The 17,099-nt window shown below is 39.1% G+C and overlaps 1 protein-coding gene across 3 annotated transcripts in view; it reads left to right on the top strand.

The window, feature by feature from the left end:
* RFX7 (regulatory factor X7) overlaps positions 1–16,084 on the top strand; it is a 114,302-nt gene extending 98,218 nt beyond the window's left edge. For all 3 annotated transcript variants that reach the window (XM_037053952.1, XM_037053951.1, XM_037053950.1), the window contains exons 6-10: positions 2,334–2,450; positions 4,157–4,241; positions 4,879–5,086; positions 8,562–8,857; positions 9,980–16,084. In XM_037053952.1, coding sequence (XP_036909847.1) covers positions 2,334–2,450; positions 4,157–4,241; positions 4,879–5,086; positions 8,562–8,857; positions 9,980–13,258 — 3,985 coding nt within the window. In that variant the 3' untranslated portion in view covers positions 13,259–16,084. The remainder of the gene's footprint in view (positions 1–2,333; positions 2,451–4,156; positions 4,242–4,878; positions 5,087–8,561; positions 8,858–9,979) is intronic.
* Positions 16,085–17,099: the final 1,015 nt, after the last annotated feature.

The following is a 17,099-nucleotide window of genomic DNA, read 5'->3' as shown; positions in this document are numbered from 1 at the left end:
TTCTTTCTATTCAGGAAGAATAATTTGAGCTGTTTATATGTCTACAAGATATTTTTTATATCCACTAAAGATAAGGTTATTATTTTAAAAATCATTTTAAAGGTGAATTCCTCTCTTGTAACAGAATAATTAAGAATCAAAATCCAGATGAAATCAGGTGGCCAGTGTCTGAAATCTCACTCAGGATTAGTTCCATTTTGACAAACAAATCAGTCATCTTGGTAGTTAACTTTGCCAACCTTTTACCTATCACATCTACCAAATTAAAAAGTTTTGGTATGCTAGTATAATAGAAAAATCAGAATCTAATCACAGAGAGAGGATAAGAATGGATATATTCTATCCCTCATTAGGCCCATCTGCCTGTATGATCATAGGAGCCAGTAGGCATTGGTTTGGGGGGATTGCTGGGTTGTTGTTGGTTTGGGGTGTTTTTGGGGTCTTTTTGTGTGTTTGTTTAAAGTTTCTTGTCATTTTAAATACTACATACTTAATGTCACACGTAGGGTTACTGTGATTCTTAAATCTTGCTCCTAGTTCTGAGAATAAAATGGTGAACCAGATACATGGAGAGGGCAAAAGTAAGTTGTAATATAAATAAATAATACAATAGTTAATAATATAAGAATAAACTGTTTCACATACAGCTGTAATGTGAAAAGCTGTAAACCTACTTTTGCTCACTCCTGTATATGGTCACTGCCCTAATTGAGGAAACAAGTAAATTGGCTGTGGCTTAGTATAAGTGCACTAACAGGGAATGTGGCTAGGTGTGGCAGGAAGGCATTGCGTTAGATGGAAGAGATCCTTTCAAAATCATAACATTTAAGCTGTGCCTCGAAGGGCAAGAAAAGTAATGATCCGGGTGGGGAAACAGCATGCATGCAGTTCCTTAGGGGGAAAGGAGCCTCATTCACATTTCCTTTCTGTGCTGGTGAAAGCCATGAAGGTGACTGATTTAACTTGCTGCCAAAATGGTTATGACAATACAATTCATTAAATTGTCAGTACCCAGAAATAGTCACCTCTTCAGGTTATACCTTAAACCTTGATCCCTGAGCCAGAGTATTGTATTTAGTCTCAATTTAAATATGACGTCCAGATACTTCTGTAGAAAGAACTCTTAATGTGTGTTAGCTGCTTCTCCTGTCCACCGTCATCAGGGGAGTGTGGGCATAGGGAGGCTATGATCAAGAAAAATACCACTGGCTCCAGACCACTATCCCTCTTCTCTCTATTAAGACTCCCAAAGGTCCCTACATCGTCCTGAGTATCTCCCAATTCAACTTCTTGTGGTCAGGTCACTTCAGTAATGTTGCCAGGATATTTATAGAGCCGTCTACAAGAACTCAAGTCCCAACTGCAGTTATGTCCTGCCCAGCAGGCCTTCTAGTTCTTTTCCTTTGTTTCTTCATCCTAAATCTCTTTCTTTGGCTCTCCCCCACCTGCATGTCTTCATCAAGAAGCTGCTCTGGGTGATGCTAAAATGGGAGGTGGGGGGACTTGATTGAAGTATTTGGGAATTCCTCTGACTTCCTCTTTGGTATTTCTCAGATAGTGGTTCTCTGAAAGGCCGGCGGTTGTGAAGAAGGTCTTGGCAGCCACAGCAAGTTATGGCCTTGGCCTGCTGCTGAGCTGGTAGAGGAGGGATTGTCCTTTTACCTGTGACTGGCACCTTTAGAGAATAACAGCAGCTGATTTCAGGAGTAATTAAGACTGAGTTTGTTTCCCCGGTCTCACTTGAAGATACTGCCTTACAAAGTGCTTTTTTCCTGGCAATAATAAGGAGGGTAGGGATGAGGAGAGAACACTGCACCTTTGGAACGTCTCTCTGGCTTCCCTTATGGGTGAAATGAGAGTGTTAGTATAGTTGATTTGTAAGATCCCTTTTTGTTCTAATATATCATGTTTCTGTATTAAACTATGTAGTAGTTTTATCTCTAATATCTGGTGTGTGTGTGTATATGTATGCAATATATATACCTATACGTATATATGTGGAAACTTACAGCCTTACAAGCTGGATATACCAATTCAGAATGCAGGGTTGGATTGTTGTTGAAAAACTTCATACCATCTACCTGTCTCTTACTGAAAGTTTCTTGAATGCTACTGGAGGCAGCAGTGCAGTGTACCCTGAGGATAAAATAATCTAACCCCGAGTTAGTCCCTGGAGGGAATGAAGACCGCATATCCGTGAAAGTTGGGGTGGATGACTGGAAGGTGATGTGATTTTTCACTTTGTCGAAAGGATCAAATTGTATTGAAATAGCACTGTGCTGTAAAATTCTGAGTTCTGTTGCTCTCTAAATCGGTCTCTCCTTCTTTTGCAGGAGCTATTGTGACAATCTTGGTTACCATCCACTAAGTGCTGCTGACTTTGGAAAGATTATGAAAAATGTCTTTCCAAACATGAAGGCACGTCGTCTGGGCACAAGAGGCAAATCTAAATATCCTTTACCAGGATGGTTTTTAGTAATGTCTGAATTTTCACATATTACACCTGTTGTTGCAGTTCTGCCAGTTTAGAAGTAAATGTTTAGAAGTAAATTTAAATCAGTAAATATAAACAATGCAAAAGTACTTAGTAGAATAATTACCAATGTAATTTTCCAGCTGTGTATCAAACTGCAAGAGAAATAACAAATAGTGGTTATTAAGACTGTGATAGATTTCATTGGATTTGTTACTGTAATGTGTTCTTAGTGGCCTGATCTCCTTTTCTTTAACAATGAGAATGACCACAGCATGCCACAGTATAGCAGTTGTAAATTATCAATTAAAATGGAGGAAGGTGTTAACTTGCTTTCTTTCCTTCCTCTTATTTAGAAACATAGGGATCTTCTTTTGCAAAATATATAACATTCAAAAAATTTTTCTTGTGGAGCCCTGGCTGGTATAGCTCAGTGGATTGAGCTTGGGCCTGCAAACCAAGAGGATCATGGTTCTATTCCCAGTCAGGGCACATGCCTGGGTTGCAGGCCAGTTCCCAGCAGGGGACCCACGAGAGGCAACCATACATTGATATTCTCTCCCTCTCTCCTTCCCTTCCCCTCTAAAGATAAATAAATAAAATCTTTAAAATTTTTTTCTTGTGGAACTTGTACTAGAATATTAGTGTTTTCTTCAAAGCAGCCGTCTCCAACCTTTTTGGCATTGGAGACCCATATTGCAGAAGACGGTTTTTCCACAGATGGGGGTGGGGGTATGGTTTCAGGATGATTTTAGATTCAGGCACATTATACTCAATGTCACCTCCTGCTGTGCATCCCAGTTCCTAACAGGCCTAGACTGGTACCAGTCCAAGGCTGGGAGGTTGGGGGCTCCTGCTTTAAAGTATTTTTCAGCCAACTGTTTAAAATCTGTATTAAAATTAAAACCAGGTTCCTGTTGTGATAGAGAAATATTTAGGAGCAAACAGAAATAAGGAAATGAAACTTAAGAGTTTATTAAAGTTCTTCCTACTCTTGGAAGAAGATGGGGGTCTCTGTATCAGATTAGAAGTACTTCATCTCTCTCTGCTTAGCTCTTGGCCTTTTTCACGGCATAAAAATTCACTGCGGGGGAGGAGAGGAGGGGAAGGGGATGGTGGAAGGCTCCTTTTCTAGAATGGTTCCAGGTGTTCTTTCACCACGTGTTACATGACCTGTCCTTGTTTTCTGAGTACAAACAACAATGTCTTGATGTGTCTTTGGCATGTTGCAGGTGATAATCCTGTGTGTTTCAGTGGAAAAAGAGAAATGAAAAGGTTAAAGCCCTTGTGACACTCAAGAGTTGTTTTTGTCCCAGTGCCCTGGGCTAGAGTTTCCCTTCTCTGTTCCAGGTTTCCATCTGGATACTTCTTTCCTTCTGACCTGTTGGTTACTGGTGGCTGGCACAGCTTATTAGAAACATCTCTTCATTAAATTTATAACAGATGAGAATTATTTTGTTTTTCTTAAGACAGTAACATTCTATTCAAAAAGACTATTCCCATTTCAAAGGAGTACCAATCCTGAGTTTGTAATAAGATTTCTTTTTTTTCCTGAAGACCTCAAAACGTAGGTGTTATTTCATTCTGACTTTATTTTCACTTCATATATGGTTACTTCTCAGGTGCTAATTATGTAAGCAGTCCATTTAATTTAGAATACTTAAGACCTTAACTGTTCATTACATATTGCTACAGTGGACTAAGGAAAAAAGCTTTTGTTCATATGCCAACACTGCCCAATCTTGACTTTCACAAAACTGGAGATGGGGTAAGAATTCTGCCTTTTCTTTTTAATAAGTTGGATTGTACCTTAAATCAACATTGGTGTGGATGCTGCATATTCTCATTTGGATAAAACCAGGGACCCGGAACTCTGCCTTTTACAAAATAAACGAGAAAAAAATTGAACAGTGGCTGAAAAATGTTAGCATATACGACTTAAATTAGCATGACTTCTGAAACTAGGGGGGACAAGATAGACCTAAACGTACCAATTAGTAAATATATCCATAATATATATGACAGTACATATATTGTCAGAAGGAAAGATTAAGTTGTAGAGTAAAATGTTTATTATACATGTCTGCAGAAGAGAAAATAATGAGTAGTGGTATAGTTTTATTGACATCAGAAAAGACTTCCAGAAAGATTTAAACTGTCTCTTAGTCTTCACGTAGGTTTAGCAACCATTTAAGAGTTGTATTCACGGTGCTGCTGGTGGGCACAGGCACGGACGGGCCTTTTACTTGCAAGGCTCTTACGACGCCTGCCAACACATCTCTTCATGGTTGACCTGACAGATTTGGATTATATCGTTTAATTAAGATTACATGTCTTGAATGTGCTTCCGCTTAACTTCTCTAAACCTTCTTTTACAATTTAACTTTTCTTTTTCTTTTGTTTAGTTGGAAGGAGCTGAACCTTCTGGGCAGCTTCAAAATATTGACGAGGAAGTTATTTCTTCTGCTTGCCGCCTCGTGTGTGAGTGGGCCCAGAAAGTGCTAGGCCAGCCGTTTGACACGGTCCTGGAACTGGCCCGCTTCCTTGTGAAGAGTCATTACATAGGCACCAAGTCCATGGCTGCTCTGACTGTAATGGCAGCGGCACCGCCAGGTACAGCGTCACTGTTAACAAGCAGAACTGGCAGGGTTACTATTTTCAGAGCTGGTAGGAAAAGAAACAGTTTAGCCAAAGAACTGTTTTGTCTTTTTAGTATTCGCATGAGTTCACTCTTCACTTATAACAATAAATTCATATGGGTTTGTGGAGCCAACAAAAATGGTAATTATAACAGTCCTTTCATTTTAAAGATTAAAGCTATTGTTATGTATATTGCTCTGCTGAGACGTGAAACTGAGATTTCCCTCTTGATAGTAACTCTTCCATTGCTGTTTTAAAATTGAAACAATACGTATATTTGTACTGTTAAGTTGATATGTGTACCTAAATTGATAAGTATTAGTATTAGATAAGCTTAAATTTTAAAATTACTTGAAAAGACTCCTGTCCCAGAAACTAATGCCAATAAATAAAATGATCTTAGGACAATGTGAGATGCTTTAGTTTCACAAAAAAAGAGAAAACTCGTAACTGGTCAGATCATGGTGGGTAGTCATGCCCCAGGCCTGTAATTTTTCTAGTGAAAGATTTTCAGCCAGACCTAGGTTATCTATGTTAACACACCTTTGAAAACCAGAATACTCCTGGAAGTGGGTATTAACTCTCAAGAGAGCACGTAATCTTGTTAACAGTCCTGCAATTCGGTGCCCAGCTTGCTTTCTGCTGCTTCCATGTAGTTCCCACCTTAACCTCAAATGCAGAAAAGAAGCTGCAGAACTGTTACTCCGAGGAGTATCTTTCTCCACTGCGTGTGTGATCAGTTTGGCTCAGATAAAACTTACAAACATCCCCCAAAATGAACTGTATGCAACATTACTGTAAAATAGGAAGTGATTTTAACATGCAATGAGTCCTTTTCTTCAAATAAGAATTTTAGAATTGACAGTATTGTTGGGATAAATTACTTCTTTCTAAATTAATGGTTGTCTGAAGCATATGATAAAATTTTGTATATGTCACATCTTGGTCATATGATATAAACCTAAAAAAGAAAAATTGTGTTATTAGTCTAAGAAATTATAATCTCTATGGGGGAAAATGTGTTAACATAAAACTTGTTTTCCAGAGATGATTCTTCTGATTAATGTAAATATTTTTAAATTTACAAAAAATTTATCTCAGCCAGAATATAGTCTCTGAAATCACTTTTTATCTTAATGATTTTAATAATCTTTTTTTCTTTTAGTTTATACTTATCAGAAGCTTTTAAGTTTTGTGAGGGAAGGGTGTGACATGTAATTATTTTGTCCTTTTTATTTTATGGTCAGTTGAGGACCCACTTCAGCAAAATAATCTCTTAGTAGAGCCTTGCCATAATTTTTCCTGTCTAAATGTAAACGGTAAATGTTTGCATATACTTGTTCATGAGTGGGAGACTGCTTGGACAGCCTTATCTAGCTAGGCAGCTTGCATATGTCACCTCATTTATTCCCCCAGCAGTCCTGTAAGGTGGGTGATGTTTAGTCCCATCGTACAGACCAGGAAAGGGACTGGGGGAGGTGAAGTAATGTGTCCATGGGCAGATAAATAGTGAGGCCAGAATTTGAAATGATTTGTCTGTCTCAAAAGTCCAAGTTAACTCAGTTACACCATACTATTTCCTTATCTTCTGGCAAAATGGGTTTTTAAAAGATAGGGGCCCTTCAGCCCTGACTGGTGTAGCTCAGTGGATTGAGCGCAGGCCTGCGAACCACACGAACGCGGTTCGATTCCCAGTCAGGGCACATGCCTGGGTCGCAGGCCAGTTCCCAGCAGGGGACCCATGAGAGGCAACCATACATTGATATTTATCTCCCTCTCTCTTTCCCTTCCCCTCTAAAGATAAATAAACAAATAAATAAAAAAATATTTTTTAAAAAAGAAAGTAGAGAAAAATATCTTTAAAAAAAATAAATAAAAATAAAAGATAGGGGCCCTTCCGTGTTGTCTTTCTCCTGCCTCCATGCACACCCGGAGGGCACTTTAACAAGGTGAGGAAAGTGTAATGGAGAAGAGAAACATCTCTCTCTTTCTTGTTTCCCACATTGTTCATCAAGTCTGGGGGAAACATTAAAAGGATTTTTAAAACATAAAATGTGAAGAAAGGTGTGTTTTCTAAACAAAGGTACAATGGATCACAAATGTAAACATGTTTTCCCTTTGTGAAAGTAGTCAGTTTGGGAAGTTGACAAAAATTGCATTGTCACTCAAAACATTTTTAGAATCTCTCTTGAAATTTTGTTCTCAGCCATTGCCACATTTTTTAAAATACCTTTTTGTAGTGATTAATCTTCATCCTTTGAAGGTGAATTTGTTTTTTATAAATGTAGTCTTCATATTATAGAGAACAGGTTGTGTTACAAATGTTCTTTTGTAAGTCAGCTGCTTGGAACTCATTCCTGTCCAGAAACCCTGGCAGTGGGGGCAAGACAGCTCTGAGCCTTTGGCAGAAACTCGCAAGGGGCAGGTGCTGAGAAGCCAGAGCTGCAGCTGGAGGCCAGGAGGGAGTGGAACAATTTGGGCTGGATTTGAAGAGAAAAAAAATACTACTTAGGAGATTGGGGAGGGGGTCAAAAAATGAGTGGTTACTGAGGAGTGGGAGAGAGTTTACAGTCCCTTCTTTCTCTCCTTCCTGTCTCTCCCTCCCCAAGCTGCTGTTAACGGAACAATGAAAAGCGGAAATTGGGCTGGGAGAGGAATGGCAAGGTGCACCAGCAGGATGTTGCTGTCCTCTCCTTTCCTCTCCACTTTTCATACCAACCGCAGCTTCACTCTCTAGTGGCCCTAATGGCATACCCGAAATGTGAAATGAGCTTTTTAAAACATTGTTATGTGGTCAGTTTTTCTTCAGTTAAGATTTATCTCTTATTTAGTTTATCATTCCTTTTTCTCAGTGACACTTTTTCAAAATATCTTAACCTCAGTCTTATTAAGAACCTGCTTAATTTCTCATAGGTTGTACTGGAATAAATATACAACAGTTAAAATAGTGGTACCTATTTTCCTGAATTTCTGGTAGGATTAAAAACATTCCCATGTAATTTTTTCCTAAGGTGCATATGGTTTCAGTAAGTATTTATTGAGTGCCCTTTGTTGTCTGAATATTAAAGTTACGAAGATTCATGGATTTCTATTAGAGAAGGAGGGAGGGAAATTTCTGATATCTGATAAAATGTAAAACATGCTCTTATTTATCTTAGCTTCTGCACATTTATGACATAGCTACTATTCCAACTCTTCATCTGTCACTGTTGGTTTAATGAAAACTGTCGCCTGAGTCAAACCATATTTCAAGGTGTCCCATTAAGACCATAGCGACAGATGTTTTTAAGTTAGAAATCTAATACTTAAGCTTTATAAAGAAACTGTGATTTAAAATTTTCTGGTCTGGTTGCTTTGTCCAGTAGATGGTAATGTACTCAAGTAGAGCTGTAACTGCCTTTTACGGAGGAGAGTGTTTACTTTAGCTCTCCTTTCTGTTTGTTTTCAGGAATTAAAGGAATTGCCCAGCCTTCTGCTTTTATACCTACAGCTGAAAGTAACTCCTTTCAGCCCCAAGTGAAGACTTTGCCATCGCCTATTGATGCTAAACAGCAATTGCAACGGAAGATCCAGAAGAAGCAGCAGGAGCAGAAACTACAATCCCCTTTGCCGGGGGAATCCTCAGCAAAAAAATCAGAAGGCACTACAAGCAATGGAGTGACTAGCCTTCCTAATGGAAACCCTGCAATCCTTTCTCCTCAACCTATCGGTATCGTCGTGGCAGCTGTCCCTAGTCCTATCCCGGTAATGCCATTAAATGGTGTTTATTGGATGGTGGGAAATAGATCGTTTCATTAAAAGTGGTACATGAGAAGGAGGCAGATGTGGCATGGATTCAGTTATAAACTGATTTTGTGACCACAGACAGATTCAGCCTTAGTTGGCTGCCTTTTATTCACAATATACCTTGTTGATTACAGAGTGAGCTATACAATGAACATAAGTAAGAATATAAAGATACAAGATATGTAAAATATGCATATAGCCAGTCAAAGCTTAATGTAAGAGATGAGTCATTTTTAGAGTTGACACAGTTGCAAACTTTTTTGGGTTTCATCTTTTTTCTTTGTAACATTCAGATGGAACAGAATTCTGATGTGCTAACATAGACCTAGCTCTGTGGCTTGCTGGACATAGGACCTCGGGCAAGTCCCTCAGCTATGACAAGTCTTGTTTCCTTATCAACAGATAGAGGTTGTGGTCTTAACCTCTCCTATCTCACACAGCTGAGGTTATGATGAAAGGGGCTTTTACAGTGAGCATGCGTTGTGCTAAAACAGGTGGTATTTTATGTTATTATTGTTGATATTATTGAGGAGAGATTTCATCTTGCTTTTCTTGTTCTTAATCATCATCGCTATCATGTCATAAAACGTGAACTACCTGGCAACCGTATTCTTGCACTATTCACTGTAGGGCAAACTTGAAGAGACAAGCTCTGTCTGAGACCCACCCACTGTGGTTTAGTTACTAACGTCCAAGGCAGACCATTTGTAAGACAGTCTCCCTGTGAGTGAGTCATCTTCTTGGCACAGACTCCAGTAGATGCCTTTATAGTTGTGTGTTTCTTCAAGATCGTGTCTCCTTTTCTTATAATCTCCTTAAAAATAATTGTTTTAGTACATGTTCATTAATGTTGTTTTTACATATTGTATTTTGTAACTATATTGCACAGTGTTGCATTTATTATAATTTATAATATTTATGTCTGTATAGAACTGATCTAGAACTCTCATCTAACATAGGAACTTTTTTCTTTTTAGCATAACATTTTGAAAATGTTTTAATACTATATAGATATGGGATTCACAGTTAATATTCTAGACTTGTTAAATCTGATTTTTTTTGTTTTTCACTTTTTAATAGGTCCAGCGGACCAGGCAACTGGTAACATCACCAAGTCCAATGAATTCTTCTGATGGCAAAGTTCTTCCCCTCAATGTACAAGTGGTCACTCAGCACATGCAGTCTGTGAAACAGGCACCAAAGACTCCTCAGAACGTCCCCGCCAGTCCTGGTGGGGATCGTTCTGCCCGGAACCGCTACCCTCAGATCTTACCTAAACCAGCCAACACCAGTGCACTCACCATTCGCTCTCCAACTACTGTCCTCTTTACTAGCAGCCCCATCAAAACTGCTGTTGTACCCACCTCACACATGAGTTCTCTAAACGTGGTGAAGATGACAGCAATATCCCTCACGCCCAGCAGCAGCAGCGGTGCCCCTCTGAAACATTCTGCCTCAGTAAACAGTGCTGCAGGGACAACAGAAGAATCAAGGACCTTTCCGCAGATCAAGAATGGTTCTGTTGTTTCGCTTCAGTCCCCTGGGTCCAAAACCAGTGGTGCCGGGGGGACATCTGCTGTGGAAGTCAAAATGGAACCGGAAATCCCATCAGACGAGCATCCTGTGCAGTGCCAAGAGAACTCTGATGGTACTAAAGCTCCTAAAGCAGCACCCAGTGCCCTTTTGGGACAGAAAAGTAATACCGATGGAGTAGTGCAAAAGCCTTCAAATGAAGGAGTCACTGAAACAAAAGCAACTAAGGTCTGTGACCAGAGGACCAAATGTAAAAGTCGCTGTAACGAAATTCTGCCAGGCACTTCGACAGGCAATAATCAAAGCACTATCACTCTCTCAGTTGCCACTCAGAACTTAACATTCACCAGCACCAGCTCACCATCTAATGGTGACTCAATAAATAAAGACCCTAAATTATGCACTAAAAGTCCAAGAAAGCGACTGTCTTCTGTATTGCAAGAGTCCCAGGTGCCTCCCATAAAGAAACCAATTGTGGAACAGCTTTCTGCCGTTATCATGGAAGGTCAGAAACCAGGCAGTGTTAAGAAGGACCAAAAGGTTCCACATTCAGGGAAAACAGAAAGTTCAACAGCAGGTGCTCCGATTCCTAGCAAGGTATCAATAAATGTCAACTCACACATAATAGCAAACCAACCCTTGAATTCTTCTGCTCTTATAACCAGTGATTCAGCTTTGGAACAGCAAACACCATCATCATCTCCAGATATAAAAGTAAAACTTGAAGGAAGCATCTTTCTCTTGGACAGCGATTCAAAAACAGATGGCAGCTTTAATCCAAATGAATGGCAACAGATCACTAAGGATTCTGAGTTTGTATCCGCCGCCTGTGAACAACAGCAAGATATCAGTGTTATGACAATTCCTGAGCACTCTGATATCAATGACTTAGAGAAATCTGTTTGGGAATTGGAAGGAATGCCGCAGGACACGTATACACAGCAGCTACAGAGCCAGATACAAGAGTCTTCTTTGAATCAAATACAAGCACAGTCTTCAGATCAGTTACCTCTACAGTCCGAACTGAAAGAGTTTGAGCCTTCTATTTCCCAAACAAATGAGAGCTATTTTCCTTTCGATGATGAACTCACACAGGATAGTATTGTGGAAGAGCTGGTGCTCATGGAGCAGCAAATGTCAATGAACAGTTCTCACTCTTACGGTAACTGCTTGGGAATGACCCTTCAGAATCAGCCGGTGACTCCAGGAGCTCCCATGCCATCTCACACCTCCAGCACTCACTTCTATCATCCGATCCACAGCAATGGCACTCCGATCCACACACCCACACCCACACCCACACCCACCCCCACCCCGACCCCGACCCCGACCCCAACCTCTGAAATGATTGCTGGGTCTCAGAGTCTGTCACGGGAGAGCCCCTGTTCCAGGCTAGCCCAGACCACACCTGTGGATAGTGCTTTAGGAAGTAGCCGACACACACCCATTGGTACTCCGCATTCTAACTGCAGCAGCAGTGTCCCTCCCAGCCCTGTTGAATGCAGGAATCCATTTGCATTTACCCCCATAAGCTCCAGTATGGCGTATCATGACGCCAGCATAGTCTCAAGTAGTCCTGTGAAACCGATGCAAAGACCCATGGCCACACACCCTGACAAGACCAAGCTTGAATGGATGAATAATGGGTATAGCGGGGTTGGTAATTCATCCGTTTCTGGACATGGCATTCTCCCAAGCTATCAGGAACTAGTGGAAGACCGTTTCAGGAAACCTCATGCTTTTGCTGTGCCTGGACAGTCTTATCAGTCCCAGTCCAGACATCATGATACTCATTTTGGTCGCTTGACTCCTGTCTCTCCTGTCCAGCATCAAGGTGCCACTGTAAATAACACCAACAAACAGGAGGGTTTTGCAGTCCCTGCCCCTCTGGATAATAAAGGAACTAATTCGTCTGCCAGCAGCAATTTCAGATGCCGGAGTGTGAGCCCTGCTGTTCATCGCCAACGTAATCTTAGTGGAAGCACCCTCTATCCAGTATCTAATATCCCCCGATCTAATGTGACCCCCTTTGGGAGCCCAGTAACCCCAGAAGTTCATGTCTTCACCAATGTTCACACAGACGCATGTGCCAACAACATAGCTCAAAGAAGTCAGTCAGTTCCATTGACAGTCATGATGCAGACGGCCTTCCCAAACGCTCTTCAGAAGCAAACAAACAGTAAAAAAATAACCAATGTTTTGTTGAGTAAACTGGATTCTGAAAACGATGATGCAGTGAGAGGTTTGGGCATGAACAACCTGCCTTCCAATTACACAGCTCGGATGAATCTCACTCAGATTTTGGAAACTTCCACTGTTTTTCCTAGTGCCAATCCTCAGAATATGATCGATTCCAGCACTTCTGTATATGAATTCCAAACACCATCTTACCTCACCAAAAGTAATAGCACCGATCAGATCAGCTTTTCTCCTGGAGATAATCAAGCACAACCAGAAATTGGAGAGCAACAACTAGATTTCCATAGCACTGTTAAAGACCTGTTGAGTGGAGATGGCTTGCAAGCCAGCCAGCGCCTGGTAGGTCAGGTAGCGTCTGATCTCACCAGTGCTGCGTCCGATTTCTCTAGCGACATCAGGTTGTCTTCTGAGCTCTCAGGCAGCATCAACGATTTGAACACGTTAGATCCAAATCTACTGTTTGATCCAGGTCGTCAGCAGGGACAAGATGATGAAGCTACACTGGAAGACTTAAAGAATGATCCATTATTTCAACAAATTTGCAGTGAATCCATGAGTTCTATGACTTCATCAGGTTTTGAATGGATAGAAAGCAAGGACCATCCTACTGTTGAAATGTTGGGTTAAATTGTGTTTTATAATATGTAGCACACTGTATCTAAAGACATATGTATTGTATTTGTCTTAATGGAAGTGCCTCCCGCAGCAGAAACACTTACTATTAATTGTGACATTTTAAAAGAGTTTGCTGCAGAAGTGGTTTCTTCTTCATTAGGAAATGGTTAGACTTGCCTCAGTTCTTTAAAAGTTTCTGAAAAGACAGTAGGCTGTAGAAGAACAAGTATTAGGTTTTAAATTGTATAATGTTCCCCGTTTTAATCACATTGTTTGCTAGTAAACAGTTGACTGACTAGCTTTTTACAGGAACAAGCTAGATCTTTATTTTGTGTAAGTTCATTTTAATTCATTGGTTGATCTACACAGAATTTAGAGGAAACCATTGATTTTAGGCATAGGCTTTTTGTTGTTGGCATTATCTTTTAGGTAAGAAATCATAGGTAAGGTGAATTGTAGACAAGAAGTTCTTGAAACAGGGATAATATTCAGGTTCTTGTAAGTATTTAGGCTTGAAGCATAGAGCTACTGTAGAATGGAAAATCTCTGTAGGACTTTCTGGGACTTCAGTACCATTTGCACCTGCAGTGAAGGGCTTAATAGAAAAAGTAATGGGAAATTAAATATTAACTTAAGGAAAACAAAAGCTGCACTATAAGTTTTAAAAGGAAAAACTAGTAGCCATTTATATTTGTGACCTTGCATTAATCTTATTTTAAAATGTTGATTTTAATGTGGAGCCAACAGACACACACACACAAGTAAATAACTCCAAACATTTTAATTTAATAGAGTAAAAACAAGCATGATAGGAAAATATTTTGTTTTGTTATTTGGTAATTGAGATAGGGGATTTTAGAAGGATAGTAAAATCTTTTTTGTTTGTTTGTTTCATCACAATGGCTGCTGCATGCATATAATATGGTAGGATTCTATTTAAGATTAATTTTGAAGTGTCTTTAATTACAATATTCTTAAGTCCTCAACTTAGTAACCGACTCCATCGCTCCTCCTGAATATAGTAATACAATTTGATCATGAGACCTCTTTGAAAAACAAGCAGGAGGGAGATAATATAAAAAAGTAAACAAAAAACATTTCACCACCCAGGGTCTGAAGCCACAAATCTTTATATCTCTGATAAAACAGGGGGATATCAATATTACTTGAAGAAGAGGAGCATTTTATTACATGCTTAATTTATTTATTGTGATAACCACAATTGCAAAATAAGCACTCAGGATTTGTTTTAAAATGTTTCTCTCAGTGGCTCCCATTTTGTTTTATGAATGATTATTTATGAATTTCATGTTGACACAAGTCTGCTCACTAGTTGACAGCTCCATTTAAGTGTTTTCAAGATTACTTTCACATAGGTTTAAAAATTACCATGAAGTTTTAAAGCTGGCATTAAACCAGTGCTGTGCTACCTTGAACCCAGCTAAGTTTTCCTTTATCTCAATTAGTAAGCCAGTCAGAAGACTACAATCAATGAATATTTAACAGTTGTGATGAAGGGTGTGATTTAATAAGGTTTCATTGTTCACTAAATTTGCAAGGTGTAGGGTATTAATATATTTTGATAAATAAATGGTGCTAGGTTTGGCTCAGAGGTTTATATATTGATATGTCCTAGTTATTGGCATTTGTGTGTGTTTGCTGTTATCTTGATTCAATGATCTGTTAGATATTTTTTCCTAGGCTAGTTATTTCTTCACTGTACATTGAGACACAGCACTACTGCACACCAAAGTTCGCAATTCCCAAAGGAAACTGTGTGATTTCTTCTAACAAATGATGAGAGCCTTTCTATATGAGATACTCTGAAAAGGAGATTTTGAGGCCATTCTAATCCCATGTTTACATTATTAACTTCCTACTAATATGAAAATAATGGAAATCTTTTTTGATAACAATATAAAAAGCGGAGGATTTTTAACCCCTTGTACAGTATTGCAGCAAACACTTTAAATTTGGTTGAATTCGTCCAGCAAACTTTCTGGGGTTCATATATTGCACTAAATTTGTTGAACCTGTGGTAGGCACATCTCTTAGGATAAATGCAACCAATACAGTCCACAGATTAAACTTTTTAAATGTGTTTCATTATGAAAAGACAAAATGTCATCAAAGTGACAGATAAAATTGTCTTATGTAGCAATGTGCATTGATCTCAATGAGATATTTCTATTTCTTATTCTCTTACATGAGAATATTACAGCAGGAAGAATTAAGTTTAGTTTGCTTCACCGTGTTAATACATGATCACAAAATGTGCATGAGTGTTACTGACTTATCTTGTACAGTACTAGGTATTCCTGTAACCACTTTTTTTTTCTTGGCTGTATTGAAACTGGTTCAGTGTTAACCAGGCAAGCATAGTTATTCACAAGTTATTTTTTACGTTTACTAATTCTGCTTAGTTACTGTTGACTATGTTCTTTTTCTGAGATTATTTTCATTGTTTTGATGTTTAAAACATTTTGCATACTGTTTATCATGATAAGACTTCATGAAGTAAATAATTTTGCATATAATTGCAATAAGCACTGACTTTTGAACTGAAAAGAAGGAAAGTGTTTTGTGCAGTGCATCTGAGGTTCATATAATAGTCTTGTACTATAACGTGCTTAACTACACCATAAATGACAAAAACAAGCCCTGTTTTATGTTTTCATTTAGTGCAAAAAGTCAGATTTCCCCAATGTTTTGTTGTCTGTTGTACCTGCTAAAACTACAGTAGTTGAATATTGCGGTAGCATTTCAGTTCTCTTTTTTTATTGAAAGTGCTCAAAAATTGTTTTTTAAATGTTTTCAAAATCAATTAAAAACATTTTATATTAAACTGACTGGCTCTTAAGGTGATTTCTGGGATCTGTTTTTAAATAGGCAGCATACTGTTTTAGAAACAGATACGATGCCATTCTTTCGTTGAGCTCATGAAATTAGGGGAAATGGTAAAACAGCGCTGACGGTGTGCCCTCTGCTCGGAATCCGGAAGGACACACAGGTGTTGCTCATCAGGGCCCTGCTGTTCACTTGGGACTTACTAACGGCACATGGCATAGAGTTGCTTGTTACCCACACACACAGAAAATCCTTTTGCTCATTTATATAATGTTTGCTTTAAAATGTTAGCCTATGTTGTACCTAAATGTATATATTCTTGGAGGTTTGAAATAAAGATAATAGAAAAATGGACAAGCTTTTTAAAGTACAACAGTATTCAAGCAAGTTAACCAAAAATACAAAGCGATAAGTGTACTAAATTTGTAAATCAGGACCTGGGTTGTAGGTCTGGTCAGAAATGCCAGCCCCTGCAAGGTAATGAACCCAGGGTTTGAAATGGAGTCTTCTCACTCTTGAAACTGAGATGAAGCAAATAACTTATATTGTAGAGACTATAATATATCGTAGCTGGGGCCTGAGCCACAAACAGCCTACTTCTCTGTCTGTACAGACCTGTGTAGGCCTGTGATAGCTTTATTATCACCACAGAGCTGTAGCCCTGAGCATGAACAGGTGGCAGAAGTAGTTACAAAAGGGAAGGTGCGAGTAGAGATTTAGAAGGGAGGAGGTGAAGAGCAGGAAGATTCCCACACAAGATGAGCCTCAAACCAAAATTCTAAAGTACTTGAAGGAAATGAAACCAGTCCTAAGAATGACAGCAATCACTCAAGATAAAAAAGTAATGAAATACCTTTATGTTAATTTAAAATAAGTATTTTAGGATTATCAGTGACAGAAGGCAAAAGAAAAGTTTAAATAATCAGGAGTGATGGACAAAGCAAGAACCCATGGATATAATGAACCAGTAAAATCTCGGGTGGGGGAGTGGTGTGGCCAGGGGAAG

The sequence above is a fragment of the Sturnira hondurensis genome, unplaced genomic scaffold (assembly GCF_014824575.4).
Source record: "Sturnira hondurensis isolate 20B ecotype Veracruz unplaced genomic scaffold, ASM1482457v3 Scaffold0008196, whole genome shotgun sequence".
NCBI lineage: Eukaryota > Metazoa > Chordata > Mammalia > Chiroptera > Phyllostomidae > Sturnira > Sturnira hondurensis.
The sequence above is the reverse complement of the archived record's forward strand: the minus strand, read 5'-3'. Positions and strand labels throughout refer to the sequence as shown.